A 15,791-nucleotide genomic window follows, 5' to 3' on the forward strand; every position below is an offset into this window, starting at 1 on the left:
TCGACTGAACATGCTAGTTTAGTTTCTGTCGTGTTCGTAATGCAAGACAAATTTCCCATTATAGGAGTCTCTACGAAAAAAATTATTCTTGGGTATGGAAGGAACGACACTACACTATGGTACTCATAAAAGAAAAAATGCATTCATAAAATATACCGATTTGCATTTATGAAAATGGCTCGAATTATGCTGTATTGATAAGTTTACTTTGGAAAATAATGGGCACCGATCGCCATGCCAAGAGCAGTTGGGCTGGGAACATAGTACCCACTAGCAATTTCGTAGGAGGTTAATAGTATATTTATGAGAGCTATGAATAACAAATTTAAATGAGCGATGAAATTGTATTAGTCTGCGGTTCAGCAGGTTCCACGTATGCGATTATCGCGAAGAGAGTGTCCACGTTCCACGCTTCCATAGCCTTTGGTTTTATAAGGGCAATTAACGGTGAACCGCACCCTTTCACCATTGTCTAAATTGCTTTTCTGCGGATGTTATTACTGTAGAATTAGCACCATTCTGTCCATGAAGTAATGAAGTCGATATTATTAGGATGGAAGACTTTGAGAACTATTGCAGTAAATTTTTCAGGCGAAAATAGTTTAGGGCTACATATTCTATAATAAAGAACAACGATGTGACTCAATCTTTTTCACCGCAAGTTTTGTATTTATAGCATGATTTGTGTTTGACTATCATAGATTAAAAAATGACGTGGTAATCGAAAGGAAGATTGTCTTTTTTCTAACAGACTGTAATTGCCCTCTGAAAGTCCATGCCTACATTTGCAAAAAACGATTGGGGTCAAGCAAAGATCAGTGCTGTCAGTTGATCAGACCTTCTACTGTGCCATTTCACCCTGCCTTCAATCGAGCTGAAGACACATGTAGGTACACTACTGCTCAAAAGTATACGATCACTCCTTGTGTGTAAGTCTCACAAAAAAGAAAAAATTGAATCACTATTTTTAGACAAATACAAAGATGAATATTTAATACAGTGTGTACACTTATAAACACCCCAAACTACTTGCCCCAAGAACATATGAATTCGAAGCCAGGAATTGAAGGAGCAATACTTCTGGTACTTACTGTACAACTCCACCCTTTCCAAATAAATAAACCTAAATTCCCAGCGCGAAGAACTCGCGACGAGATACTTTTGAGAGTCAGTGTATTCGTTGGCGTCGAAACGCTTGACTCGCGTGGCACGATAAAAAGAAAAAGAACGTACCCAGGGTGACGATCTCCCACATCAAGATCCCGAAGCTCCATACGTCGGTCTTGGTGGTGAAGAGCGAGTAAATTAAGGACTCCGGTGCCATCCACCTGATGGGCAGGGCGTTCCTCCCGTGTCTGGTCTCGATCACCTCGCCGTCCTCGTTGGCGAATCTCGACATGCCGAAGTCCGCGATCTTGCACAGCTTGTTGTGGTCCACCAACACGTTCCTCGCGGCGAGATCACGGTGGATGATCTGCGAAACCGAGGAGCACAGGTTGATCCCATAGTTTTCTTTTTTATTCCCCTTTGATTCGCGACCGCAGGTGGACGTCCTGTTACGCAACCGCATCACACAGTGTCGCGTGACAGGACGCGCGAAATTGTATCCTCGGACTCCTTGAGAGAACACGAAGAAGAAACACGACCTTCGTACCTACTCGACGATCGTCTTCTCTAGCGACGAGAGCAAGCATAGAAATTAATTAGGGTAGTCTTTAGGGACGATTTAATTGTGAACTGTCAAGTGTAAATTTAGATAGAGGAGACACTGAAACATCTAATTATTTCAATTGTTAACCACTTCTTTTATTTGGTCGATAGATTCAAGTATCGAGGAGAGAAATCCTTTAAACTGTGGCCTCTTGTATCGTACAAGAAACAAAGTAAGAGAGATGTTATACTATCTATTTGTAAACTTGTAGTAAGGTCTTTATCCATAATTTTTGAAATTTTGAAAAATCCTTTGAGATACGTATCATCTAACATCTCTAGCAAATGAACCCATTGAATCTTAGATTCGAATTGGATTTGCGAGTACACGTAAAACTGGATCCCATCGCTAGTTTACTCCAAGCGATATTTACGAGTCAAATTTTTATGGCGGAATGCGCGCTTGCCCGCTTCGTAACACGGCGGCAGTGCGGCATTATTGCGTGTTATTATTTATTACGTGCGTGATTTATCGCGTGTTCGTCGTCGCGTACTGTTGCCCACCGCGGAAGCCGGACTTGATTTAGTTTACGCGCGCTATGGCCGAGGGACGTAAACGAAATTGATACGACGTGCCTCCGAACGTACACGGGAAATTTAATCGTTGAAATTTATAGCATTTTCATTTTATTTCCTCAACGATGCGCGATGGAATAAACAGAAACATATTGTTGTCTCGTTGGCCGTAAAGCAACATGTGTAAAGTATACTCAGTTTTGTATTCAAACCTCCGCGTACTTAAATGCAATGATTATTTATTATGGGATTTATTGTTGTAGGTTGTAACCTGACAATTCTGTAACAATAAATGCACAACACTAATGTACTTGTAAAAAAAAAAAAAAAATCCTCGCTGTTACATAATCGATATTTTTACGATTTATAACGTGTTACGAGGTTCTGTCCACATCCTGAAATTATCACTTTAAATATTACTTCTGCAGGAGACTGAGTTCGCCGTTTCCGTGGATTCACTGATAATTAGATATTTTCGTACACGTGACGACAATACGTAATCACTGTATGTACTGAGTATAGCTAAAGGCAAATGATCTAAGGATATATATGATGTATCAGTGAAGAACTTCCCTCGAGCCATTTGGTTGCGAAAAGAATTGTTTATGAGTACCGGAACAACTGTAAGAGTCAGTCAATAAGTTGAAGAAAGATCTAAAAATAGAAACTTGTAGGCATATAAGCAAAGTAAAGGAGAATAAATTTGCAGTTTTAATATTTATTTACGTTTCAACTCCTTTTTTAGTAATATTTTGTTATGTCTTTGATTGAATAAATCAAGGAGCAGGTTCTATCAATTCTATTAAATATCTAAATTTCTATTAATAATTACAAATCACCTCATACGAAGAAAATTCATAACGAACCTAGTTATTTATTGAAATTTACTACTTCAACGGCAATGTTTTCAATTTCGACTGCCAATCACAAAATGAATATATTGTTGCTCCTTATCAAGTCCTCGATAGTGTGTCGCAGATTCTTTTAAACGACTAATGGAACCCACTGTACCGATCTTTCACATCGCTGATTTCATCTCGCACGTGTATCATCCGTGGCTTCCATTTTCAATTAACCGTACAATGTGTATCGGCCTCGAGAGGTATTTCTACGAAGTCGTATATAATCTTTGATTGAAATCGACATCCTGACTCGGTTGCTCTCGAGTCGTCCTTCCAACGTAGAGCGCAGGATACTGATTCCAATCGTGACTTCGTTCCTGCTGCTTGACGCCTCCAGCCCCTCTGGCGTATAATACCTCTTCGCGAATCATAACCGGTCGACGATCATGCTTAACCATTTTCCATTCTTAATTTCGTAATCGGTCACAGCCTGCTACCGATCGCCCGCGATCATTGAAATTTAATACGAAAACCGCAGCATCCTATACAAGGTGTGCTCGAAGTACACCCTTCGTTGGTAATTAAAATTTTCATCTGCAGCAACGTTTGCAATAATTTTCTCTCTTTTCGGATCACGAGTTAAATGCTACAGTTCAATGCTAGAATTTTTACTAGATTTGATTTTGTTTAATATATGTGAAATATTTATTCAAAATTGTAGCTCAAGAAAAATCTGTCTGTATTGATGCTTCGGAAAGTCCAACAAAATATTAACAATGATAATTCAGGAGAATTTTGGTCTGAAGCATAATGGGGTTGCAGGAGAGGCCTAAGCTTCTTGCAAAGCAAGTGAATCATAGTCCTCTTTTTCCCAATGGATTGAATCTTAATAGAGTGGAACTTTTGCGTTCCAGCTGCAGACGAGATCACGATTTGTGATTCTAATGCTTCGACGATGAAAGTCGTTCTGGAAAGGATTAAGGAAACGATGACTCGTACGAAACTCGAACCAGTTGAATTATGGAAATGAAGACGATACGCATCAGCTGTGTAGAATACAGCTACGTTGTTAACCACAAGTCCTTTTTTTTTTTCTTGAGCATCACACGCCCCGGAAACCTACAACCCCATCCGATTATTTTGTGCCTGTCGACCATGCTCGTGGCTCGAGATAAATTTTTATACTTCATTTCATTCCGTTTTTATCTCGTTTCGTTTATATAAGCTCTTCTGAAATCGATGCAAAGTGTTTACAAAGACTCGGAGCCTCGAGCACGTCTCCAGTCAGTCGAACGAAGAACCTTGATGCTTCTCGGACAGGAGTGGATACTATTGTTTTCCTTCCGATGAGTAATTATTGTCCACCAACTTTAGCTTTCGCGCGGTAATTCCGCGAAACGATTACGCGAACGTCGGTAATTCGACATTCGAAGAAGATTACTATGGACGGTTTATTTGGCGTTCGTCCTTGCGAAATTCCGCTGATAGAAGGATCACCTTCGCGAATATTGCTTCCATTATTGCTTTTCGCGGTAATAAATTTTTTTTTTTGCATTACGTCTGTGCTCAACGTTAGAGAGATAATTCTAATCCTTGAGAAATACTGTTCATTTTTATTTGACGAAACGTGATAGCTCCTATTTATCTGTATTTTTAAACGATAGTACATATTTCTACTGAAATGATTAGTTGAATATCCAGTGCCAGTTGAATATAGATTCTGCATGAATAAATGGAGGAAGAAAATATCAGCAGAAAAAGGGAATTTGCGATATCGACTGTCGTCCAACGTCACCAGTTAATTGCTGGTGTTATTATTGGCGGAAAATCCATTAAGGCACAGCAGGATGCAGACGAACATTTTATTTTATATTTTTTTTTAAAGAAATAGTACCGAAAGAATAGAAACGCTGTTGTTGTAACATTGAGAATTTGCAATTTGCATTATCAGTCTCGTGTGGCACGGTTTGTGCTTTCGAATTTTTAAAACGAAAGAAAAACTTGATTTCTTCCATTTTGCTCGTTTCTGTGTCTTTTCGAGTTCCAGTTTTGCCAGTTGAAACTAGCAATTTATAATCAGATTGTTTCAGTCAAAAAATTCAGAATTCCAAATAATTTCGAAATCAGAGTTATATTTTGAGAATGAATTTTATACAAATATTTAGATTAAGTATGTTAAAGGAATGTATCATTAGTGGCAATAATGATATTCAAAGATTTTCACTAGAAAGTACATCACGAATCCAGCAATAGTCCTTAACACGCATTGAAATCACTGAAGTAGAATTCTTGTAATGCTACGTTTACGATTTTATTACATGAATACTAGACATGGTATCGTTTCGAAATATTTTTTGGTACATTTCACAAGACATTCAATATAAGATTAAAAAAGTTTGGGTTCCCTATCTTCAAAATTGAGGCAGCTAGAATTTTTTGCTCAACTCTTAAAAATCTACTGTAAGAAATTTAGATTAGGTCAGTTAAATGTGTGCATAGTGATATCATTCGTTACAATTTATTAATAAATGTTATCGAAGCTATTAAGAGCCGCGGCACTGCATAAATTAGCAAAATTATCTGGAATTCCTTTTTCGGAAAATAAATTATATTCGACGCACACGTGGCACAGACAGAAAGCATTCCGCAAAACTAGTTTTCAAAGGGACCGTGCCTAAACGGTTCTGTTACAAACTCGCGCCGTTATTTTTCGCCGTACATGGACAAAAGGCGCGATATAATTGATACAAACGTCTTTGCGTGTCCCCGCTAATGTAAGTTTATTGCTTTCTACACAGCAGCTCGCATGGGGTGGTCGAACAACTTGTTCGAGAATTCGTCGCTTTCGAAAAAAAACACGGCCTATATTTATTTCCCACTGACACGAATTCACCTGGTAAAATTATTGTCTGTCGTACGTCTCATCTTTATGACAGCATGCAAATATTTGAGACGCAAATATCGTTGGCAACCTGTTTGTCAAACCGTCGCTTTTTCGCTCTCAACCTTCGACCAAAAAATATATATATCCAGTTCGAAGGACGAACAATCCTATGGATCTTTTCTCAAGAATTTTTTTAGAGTATCGCAGAGGAGAGAACAAGTTTATTATTATTAAGCAAGAGACTAAGTGGAAATTTTGTTGTTTAAATTGTAATAGTAGGCAAATTTGATATTCCTGTCGTAGATTACTAAAACAAAACGAGAATTAATCGAATAAATTTGAAGATAAAATTTAAATCAGATTTAATTAAGAGTTTCATTTGAAGTTTGTGAAATAAAATTTGCTTCTATATAACAAAAAAGAAGGGAAATCTGAAAGCAGTATTTTCTCAGTATTTCAGTATTTTAATGTTCCTTTTCTTTACAAAAAAAAAATGAGACTGTTAATGATGGATTTCATCGATAAATTTCATCGAGTGTTTGAATCCCTGTTTTCATCGATTACGATTTATAGACAGATCCACACTCGAGATGAATTAAGAGCGTATTCAACCTAATACGAGGTAGCAGGATCACGAGTGATTCTACAATGTAACGTCGCAATAAATAGACGATGGCCGTTTCCTTTTGGCTCCGACGCGAAGATCGCTCGAACACGCGAGAATATAAATCGTAATAAATTTCGTGGCAACGCCAAGAGGTCTCGCGAGAGTGATCGAAAAACAGATAACGCAAGTGTTGATTTACGAGCATTCGCGAGGGAGTGGATTCCGTTTTCGAAATTCATAAGAAATCTAAAAAGACCTTAACCTTGCCGTGGAATTTCGAAGCGCTGACAAAAACAGTGAATTTATTGTTAACGTTACAATATTCGTTAAACACTGCAATTAAGTTTCAATCTACATACATGTTTCTATATTTTTCCAGAAAGTTCCACGTTAAGCAAACAATTATGCAAGGAAACATTGTGAAAGTTTCACATTTTTTATTTTGTGTGTGCGTGTTTCAATTTAATAATTAATTTAATGCTGTTCACACACAAATTTTGTCATGACTCTCGGGTATTTAAAATCTTTCTTGCTTTCGTGTTTTTTGCAATGATCATTACCCCTTTATATACGTGAATTCAATACAAACAATATATTCTAAAGGGCACAAATTCAAATAGCTCACTTTATCCTCATTCCGCATTACTCCTGTTCTCTCAAAGTCGATAAACCAAGAAATACAATGGCATCGCATATCAGACTGCACGTAGTCGCAACTTTCTTTAAGTTGTGCAGTTTCTACGGGCTATTTCCCCAAATAAAGTAAATGAAAACACCAGCTCACCTTCTTGGACGCCAGATACTCCATTCCTCTCGCCACGCAGTAACCGAAAACTGTGAGGTCCCTGGACGTAAGGGCAGCCGAGTCCTCGCTGAAGTTGTAGAAATCCTGCCTTGTACGATGATCACGCAAATACGCCAGCAGTTTCCCGTACATCACGTACTCCAATATGAGATAATGAGGTTCTGCGAACAACCACGATCGCATAATTAATTCCACGAGTGGGAAGTACCCGCGGGATTCAATCAACATTAACCACGGACAACTGAGAGGAGCGTGCAGAGGATTAGAGGACCACATGGCGAGAATACGAAGGGCTGTACTGCAGGGGGAGGCCCTTAAAGTAATTTAACCGGAGCACTTTCGGGCCCTCGTGGGTAGTATCCGGTTGATTGTAACTTATGGGCCCACTTTTGCTGGCCCAGCGAGCTCGTAACTTTCATATTAGGCTAGCATTACAGCCCTCTAATAACTTCGGTTTGTTAAGAAGCGTTTCTTTCTTCCGGTCGTTCGGGATCTTTGCCGCTCGAACCCCGCGGCGCGTCCAAATATTTATTCGCGTGTTAAAACATGTAGCAGTACTCATAATTCGAACGACAGTGAGCTTTAACTTCGCTCCGGGGGTGCGGTTATTCCTCGAGATAACACCTTTATCCTTGAAGGATGAGTAATGGCTGTTCGAGTAATGCCGTGGTAAGAATGTATGGCGTTTGGGGAATACCCATGTATTTTGGAGAAGAAGAGAAATGTTGTGGCAGCTTTAGGGTCGGGGGCACGCGACTTAAAGTGGACAAATTAGGATGCAGAAGTGAAATTAAACATCTCGAGTAATGATTTTTTTATAGTATAGTTGTTGGAATTCTATTCCAATTTTCCTTAATTAAAAATAATAAATTCTCTACACGGTATCTAACACAGCAAATAATATCAATAAACTAAGAATAAATATTATTTCTGGACTATAAAATGAATGTTAGTCATGGTAGAATGAAAGATTCTACAAATTTTAAAGATCTTTAAGACTGTGGAGACCATCCAGAGTCCTGAGAAACCTGAGGTCTGTAGGAGTCCCCAGATCCCCAGAAGTCCAGTAATCTGTACCACACGTCACAAGGCCAAGGTCATTCATGCCACAACCTAGATCCCGTTATTTTGAGTTCTACTAGTCTGAAATTGCGTCTGTCGATCCAACGAGTGCTTTATATGTCGTGATCCCATGAGTAGTGGGTCCTACATTGAGTGGTATAAGCTTAACTTCTGCTGTATCAGATTTCACGTGTACAAGGTTAACTCTGTCAGGTCCAACGAGTCCGGGATCACGTTGTATCGGGTTCCACGAGTCAAGGGTCGTTCTCCCCTAACCGAAGTTCCGAGCCCTCGAGACTCGCTGTTCCCCGAACAAAGATGTCGTGGAACAAGAAATCGTAGATGAAGTTGCCCTACGCGAATCGAATACTAAACGACATTATATTGCGATGCGATATGAGTATACGAGTACGTTGATGTATCGGTCTCGATTAGGTGCAAGTGAATAATTGGAAATAATTGCCAGGCACGCAGCACTCGTGCGAGACTCCTTTGCATAATCCAACGGAGATGAGTATCTACTTGTTCGACAATCAATTTCTTTGATTGCTTACAATTGCTGCGCGGCTATTCGTAACTACCAGTTTTCTGTAATTTGTGGCCTTAGAAACGAGAAGAGCTATGCTCGGTTTGCGAGGGTTACGTGGCAATTTAATTTTCATAATTGACAGGTAATTGTTCGCTGTCAGGCGCTGTGATGGACTCGATACTGCGATCGGATCTTATTTTAATTGATTGGAGGAAAATTTAGACCCAGGTGGCAAGGAAGGCTTACTCATGCTTAAGCTAACCAATTTTCTTTGAATCTTTTTTTTTTTTCTTGCAGCCATCGTTTGATGAATCAAGAATGAACTACTGTATTAAATAAGATAATCAACATCTAATAAACGCACTTAAATTCACGAAGACATACAAGTCACGTTACAGATGTTTTATATTATACAATCATTAGACATCAAATTACAAGAAACATCCCTTCAAATAAAGTAGAACATTCCACTCGTAATTATTTAACTTGGACAAATTTATGTCGCAGCCAGAAGCGTGAAATTCCGAGTTGGTTAACTCGTTACCCGCGACAGTGGGCGTCTGAGTACAATCATTTAACACCGAACGAAGCGTGGATATATAAACGCATATTATCGTCTTACAACTTATCTCTCCCTCGCGGTTTTTCGCGGCGCGATGCACGAGCTTCTTAGCATAAAACGCGAGGATAGGATCTCACAAGCCACGCGCGTGCCAGCAACTCCGTCTTTCTCGGAATTATTGCTCGTATGAGAAATAGACAGTCGGTTCGATAAAATAACGCACCTCTTTCCGAGAAAATGACGACTCCATGGGAGAAACTGAAAGCAAACGGATCGAGTGGGTAGCATGGCATTATCATTTCATTAGCTCCGCGTGTAAAACGTGGTCGACGAGTATTTGCGATACCTTTAGCTGAGATTTCGATGAAAAAAGGAGCTTGGAGATGTTTACATAATTTGATCATAGACGAGAAAATCTCTGAAATGAAATGTTTGTTAAGCAGCACGGCTTCATATTAGTACTGGTTGAAATCTGTGATGGAAGATTCGTTCGCGAAGCCTCGCTATTCGCAGTGCTAGTCTCGAACGAATTAATTTACGTTTGATAGGATCTATTCAAACTACTCCCGAGTGATCCAACGATCCAACCTCTGTAAACTCTCAGAGTTACGTTTCAAGAATCGGATAATAAGATTGCAAACTTGATCTATAAACCGTAAGCATTTATATAATCCTGTTTCAATTTACGTTTACAATTGAGATTCTATCTTACTTTGGTCCTGTTCAGAAAGTAAACAAATTTTATTCAATTTCAATTCTTTAAAAGTGATACGACAATAATACGCGGTACAATTAAAGACGACGTTGTTATGGCGAAGACAAGGTCGATTGACTTCTCGAGACCACTTCGTCATCACCAAATATGACACTCGTTTTCACGTCATCGCTTTCAGTAACAGATGAAAATAAAATTCGCAAAAAAGCAAAGACTCATGGGTCTTCGATCAAAACTTTCAATTGAAAACAAATTGCTCCTCTACAAAAGCACTCCGAAACCGGTTTCGGACCTATGGAATTCACCTCCATACGGGGATGTGCTAAGTCACTCGACATAAATTTGATGCAAAGATTCCTATCGAAAACATCGTGAATTATGTTAAGTACAGTATATCGCATCAGCATCTACACGATGTACGAAGGTCTCAATATACTTCCAGTTTCCTCAAAATTTAACCCTTTCGGACTTGGCGTCCTCAATTAAGGACGCAAATATTAAGATATGATAATATAATCTATTAAGATTTTTTTTCCATACTAATTTTAATCAACCCTAAAAATGAAATTACATTAGTACGAGAAAAAAAATAATTCAGGTCTGAAAGGGTTAAAGGTGTGTCAATATCAATGACGAATAAATATTTTCATTCCATCTTTTGAGAAAAACATTAGCAAGTTTAAGTACAGAAAAGCTTCTCATTCTTGTGAATAATCCCTATGAATAGACACTATTAAAAACGTAAGCTCAACCTTCAGGTAGGTGCGGAATCTTTTATTTTTGATGGGATCTGTTAGGAAGGGCGCAAGAGGGCACCCTTTGACGAGAGTCGGGTGTCAAAGGACGAAAACGTCTTTAGAGGAATTCGAACGCGCCCACCAGGACCTGAACGATAAATACGGGGGGACAGAGAGGGCCAGAAATTCAGGTGTCGTAAATCTTGCGTGGAGGTCCTCCCGCGAGCGTGTTTTTTCTTCTATGCGAGCGGAACGTAGTCGAAACTCCTTGAAGAAGATATGCCTGGGAGCGAACGCGCCCTTCTGCGTGCTTTGATAATCGTCGACGATCATTCGAACGATCCCGTCGAGTTGAACTTTTTTCCCCCACCTCTGCGAGCGTGGGAGTACAATTTTATTAAAATCTGAACCTCCTTTCTTCTAATTTGCTTCACTGAGTAAGACCTACACTTTGAAATGTGCTATCCAATCTTGTGGTAATATTTGTAATATTGTCATGTAGCAAAATAGAAGTTATGAATGAAATAGTAGAATAGTTGAAAAGGAGGATCCCTTAGGATTAACGCAAAAATTTGAAGTTCGCATTTTCGACGCCAAGTACATGAACAAATTTCCGCCACCCTGTACACTGCACTGGCGCTGACGCTACCACGTATCTTTTCACAATGACTAACATATTTTATAATAATTTGCCATGGATTGACTTATACAAATGTAGGTGCAAAGTCTCCCGACTAATATCTTCAACACATCTCATTTAATAAAATCCCGAAGGTGTACCAGTTTTATTGTATTCACATAGTTTCCTCTACTAACATTTACTCGTACAACACCAACACAGCATATTAAGCCTCCCATCTTCAACTTAACAATATTAACATTGTTCGAGTTAGCTCCGCCGACAAATTCAAGTGGTCCATTTCCATTCCACGCACAATGCAATCTGCATCCGTTATCAAAGAAATCTGCGAGGCTACCAGAAAAGTTACGCCCCATTGTGAAGGAAAACTCGCAAACCACGCAAGCGGCGATTCTTTCAAGAGGCGAAGCACCGCGCTTTTTGCTGTTTTAAGTCCTCGCAAAAAAAAAGGTCGTTCACGTAGAAGGATTAAATTTCATGTTATTGCTAGACGAGCACGCCGCGCATTAGCATACAATCGCGAAAACGAATAACGCACGCATAAATATTGAGGGAGGTCTGGAGGCGACGTCAAATTCAGATCGACCGTGAACCGATCGTATCGATAGCGGTGTTCTCTCCCTCAACCCCGCGGAAAGGATCATTTCTCCAACTTAATAGACGTATTGTGCCACGAGGATCGTCGCCGTGGGGACGCGTATGGAAATTTATACGATGAGAGCGACGATACCGACGAGCCTGGAACGAAAGACGTATAATGGGCCTCCCCCTTGAAGTCAGCCACGACTAAAACTGTGCAGATTGTCTCGTCGGTGTTTTGATGTCTCAAGCACGGTTTCGTCGTTAATGGCAATCTCCGTCCGCGTGACGAGAGTAATTTTGCACTATGCGACGAGGATCGTCTTCGAGGTTCTATCAATCTTGCTGGCGAGAAATAAATACCAGAAGCTTCTAGCCTCATAAAACAAAATTTAATTCTCTTTACTCTTCTCGAATTTCAAATCTGAATTTACATTTAAGTCCTCTGTTGCGTTTACAAGATTGGATATTATTATATAAATTACAGTCAATGCACTGAATTTGTGTGACAATTTTTGGTTCAAATTTTTCCAGTGTTTTTATAGAATACTATTATTACTGTCGTCGATATTTTGTATTATCAAGCTGCAAGAACTTTTGTTTATCGCACAATGCAGCTTATTATTAAAACTGTTACTCATCCTTTTATCAAACTAAACAATCGTCTTTAAATAGAATTTTCAATGGAATTTCAGGCGTGGAATTCAACTACGTCGATCGCTAATTGGAGACGCGAAAACAAGCTTTTAATATATCGATCCAATGTTCCAACGGACTAAAGTCCAATTAACATAGAATAAAGATGTAATTGGCTAACAATGTTTTCTTGACGTAATTGCGAGGGATCAATTGTACCGTAATTAAACATAGAGTAATTACTAACACATTGCACGCTATTCTTTAGCATACAAAATTTCCACTGCAACGTTGCGCAACAGCCTTCCTTTAATTTTGTATTTCGATGATGTAATCCTGAGCAAGGATGGCTGATATGTGATATCAACGCATCGGAACGTGCTGATTAATGCAAAACTGTGCTGAACAAATTTTGAAACGGCGGATAAAAGACGTGTTTCTTAAAGTAGGTTTCAAATTGTTAGGAAATTATAATTACACAAGATTTTATATAAAATACACACAACAGATTTTGTTGAAACTACTAAGAATTTTTGTGAAATATAAACATTTGGAAATTAAATGAAGTAATTCAGAATTTCACTGTAATTGTGCATATGTCAACGATCAAACAAGCAAACAAAAACGTTGAAAATGATATTTCTAATCTCCGTGGCTAGTTGATGAAAGAATACTGATTAAATGATCGAGACTTTGCTCAAGAGTCCCATCAAACGTTCCCTCACACCAAACAATCTCTTCATAAATCGTTAGAAATTCCATCTTAAAAGAAAAATTGCATTAAACCGTTTCCACGATTGGTTAATTCGACAACGAGGTACGCGTAACTCGTTAATCTGTCTCGACCTACGGAGGCTGTTAGGCTATTGCTCAATTACCAGCAGGATGATGGTAAACAGCTGTCTCCTTCGAGAGAACGATCGATCTTCCTTTTATTCGCAAAACAATAGCGTAGCACGTGTAAAAATGATTACGGTGGCGGTTTGCTGGCGACCAAACGAAAAGAAAAAAAAATTACGACTATGGCTGACTCAATGACAAAGAATGCTACTCTTACGATACCCTAACGATGGCTTCAATATGCATTGCATCGCTGTTTGCGACGATACGATCTCTGAATGGCCGTCGAAAACATGGAATCGTAAATAATTGAAGATACGTCAACTTGTCGGGAGATAAGCACAATTTAAGAAGTAATTGCGTTTACAGCGACTCATAACTAGGCATTTTATGGTCTCAGAGAATAGGATTATTATTTATACGGCCGGATCTTCGTAGAAATGGTATGGTTTAGAGATTGTCGAGGAATTCGGAATCTAACAATTGGAAATCCACGAAAGGAAAAATGAGAATGAGAATAAACGAAGACTAACGACTTCAGTCCATAATGCAAGATACTTAATTAAGGACGTTTCGATTACAAGTGTTGAGTCATCTTCAAGGCTGTAGAAATAAGGATGATCATTGTCCTGACGCTGATAGTCAAGCTAAATTGATCGCAGAAATGTAACTTTCTGAATATCGAATCTCTCTTTTTTCACTCTTTCTCAGGAATTACTGAGGAATCAAGAATGCTCGAGAGATCTTAACGTTGACAGAAAATTAACGACACGAAGAAGGAAAAATTGAGAGATATTTTAGAGGTGAAGGTATAATCGTTGTCGCAGCATGCTTGATGCCACTTTTTCAAACAAAGCTTCTCTACCAAGCATGATTACTTAATCGTCGTATCGTGCAATCTGCATATACTCGGCAAACGAGCTGCCACTTAAAACGCTACTAGTTTTTATAAAGTTTTACGTCGTACAGACAAGGTCGAGGATAAGTGACTCGCGTAGTTGGTCATAAAGGAGATGTCTCAGACGCAGATGCAAGAAACAAGATGAATCTTCACGTACTGGTGACCAAATGACGTACTAGACGTCTCTCGATACAAAATTCATCAACTCAAATCTTACCCAAATACTATAAAATATATGTAAAGATACCAAAGACCAAAAATTTGGAAGCTAACATTTCATCAACTTCGATTTAAATGAAGTAGATTTTAATAAACATAATGACATTTTTATAGATCTCAAATAATATTGAATATCGACGTTGTTGAAGTGTTAGATTAATTCTTGAGCATTAAATATATTTGACGACACGATTGCAACACAACTACATCGATGCACTTAACAGTATTAAAATAGGTAGAATTGTTAAGTCTTACCTTGTTCGGTGCAACAACCAAGAAGAGTAACAACATTGGGATGACTACCGAGTTGCTGCATGATCTCCAGTTCTCGAACCAGATCCTCCTTCTCTCGATCGGAAGCACCTTCCTTGACAGTTTTGACAGCCACTAAACGAGTAGTTCCTTGATGACCAGTCAAATCGTCAGCTTCAGCCTTCCAGACCTTAACGATGGAAAATTAAGACGTAAGTGCACCTAATGGTGTTTTAATCGTTAGGTCCGAACTTTATATCATAAAGATGTGAAACCAGAATATCGCTTCTCGCTAATAAAAGTGAGTATTGAAGTATTATTATATAATAGAAATTTTTACGACGAGTGTTAAATAGTTTAGAATTACCTTTAAAACAAAGGACTGCATAATATTCCAAGTATTTTTAAAGTAAAGAGAATTCCAAGAATTACTCATTTGTTAAGTACAACGAATATCGAAGAATTACACAAAGAACGATTGGTCGTTTGCTGTTGGAAGAACATTATGTCATACTGTAGTAAATAACTGAAAAAAGTTTCCATAAATTGTCGCTATTGCATAATTACACCGGGAAAAATAAAAACATTTGAACAGCCAGTTGACCGTTGGATCATCAATCAGAGAAATTAACCTTCATTTTTATAATGGATGATCGAGTATTTAAACTTTGACTCTAATAGTTAAAGTAAATTTTGTAATAGCAAATAAGGAAAACTAGTTTCTGACGTTTATAGATATTTTCTAGACGTTATAC

The 15,791-nt window shown here is 38.6% G+C and overlaps 1 protein-coding gene across 1 annotated transcript in view; it reads right to left on the reverse strand.

The window, feature by feature from the left end:
• The window catches only part of LOC128884830 (uncharacterized), a 221,503-nt gene that overhangs the window by 2,527 nt on the left and 203,185 nt on the right, over nucleotides 1-15,791 (reverse strand). The window contains exons 5-7 of the mRNA XM_054138480.1: nucleotides 15,040-15,226; nucleotides 7,344-7,525; nucleotides 1,234-1,474 (exon numbers count right to left, since the gene is read on the reverse strand). Coding sequence (XP_053994455.1) covers nucleotides 1,234-1,474; nucleotides 7,344-7,525; nucleotides 15,040-15,226 — 610 coding nt within the window. The remainder of the gene's footprint in view (nucleotides 1-1,233; nucleotides 1,475-7,343; nucleotides 7,526-15,039; nucleotides 15,227-15,791) is intronic.

Source organism: Hylaeus volcanicus, chromosome 2 (genome assembly GCF_026283585.1).
Source record: "Hylaeus volcanicus isolate JK05 chromosome 2, UHH_iyHylVolc1.0_haploid, whole genome shotgun sequence".
In the NCBI taxonomy this organism is placed as follows: Eukaryota; Metazoa; Arthropoda; class Insecta; order Hymenoptera; family Colletidae; genus Hylaeus; species Hylaeus volcanicus.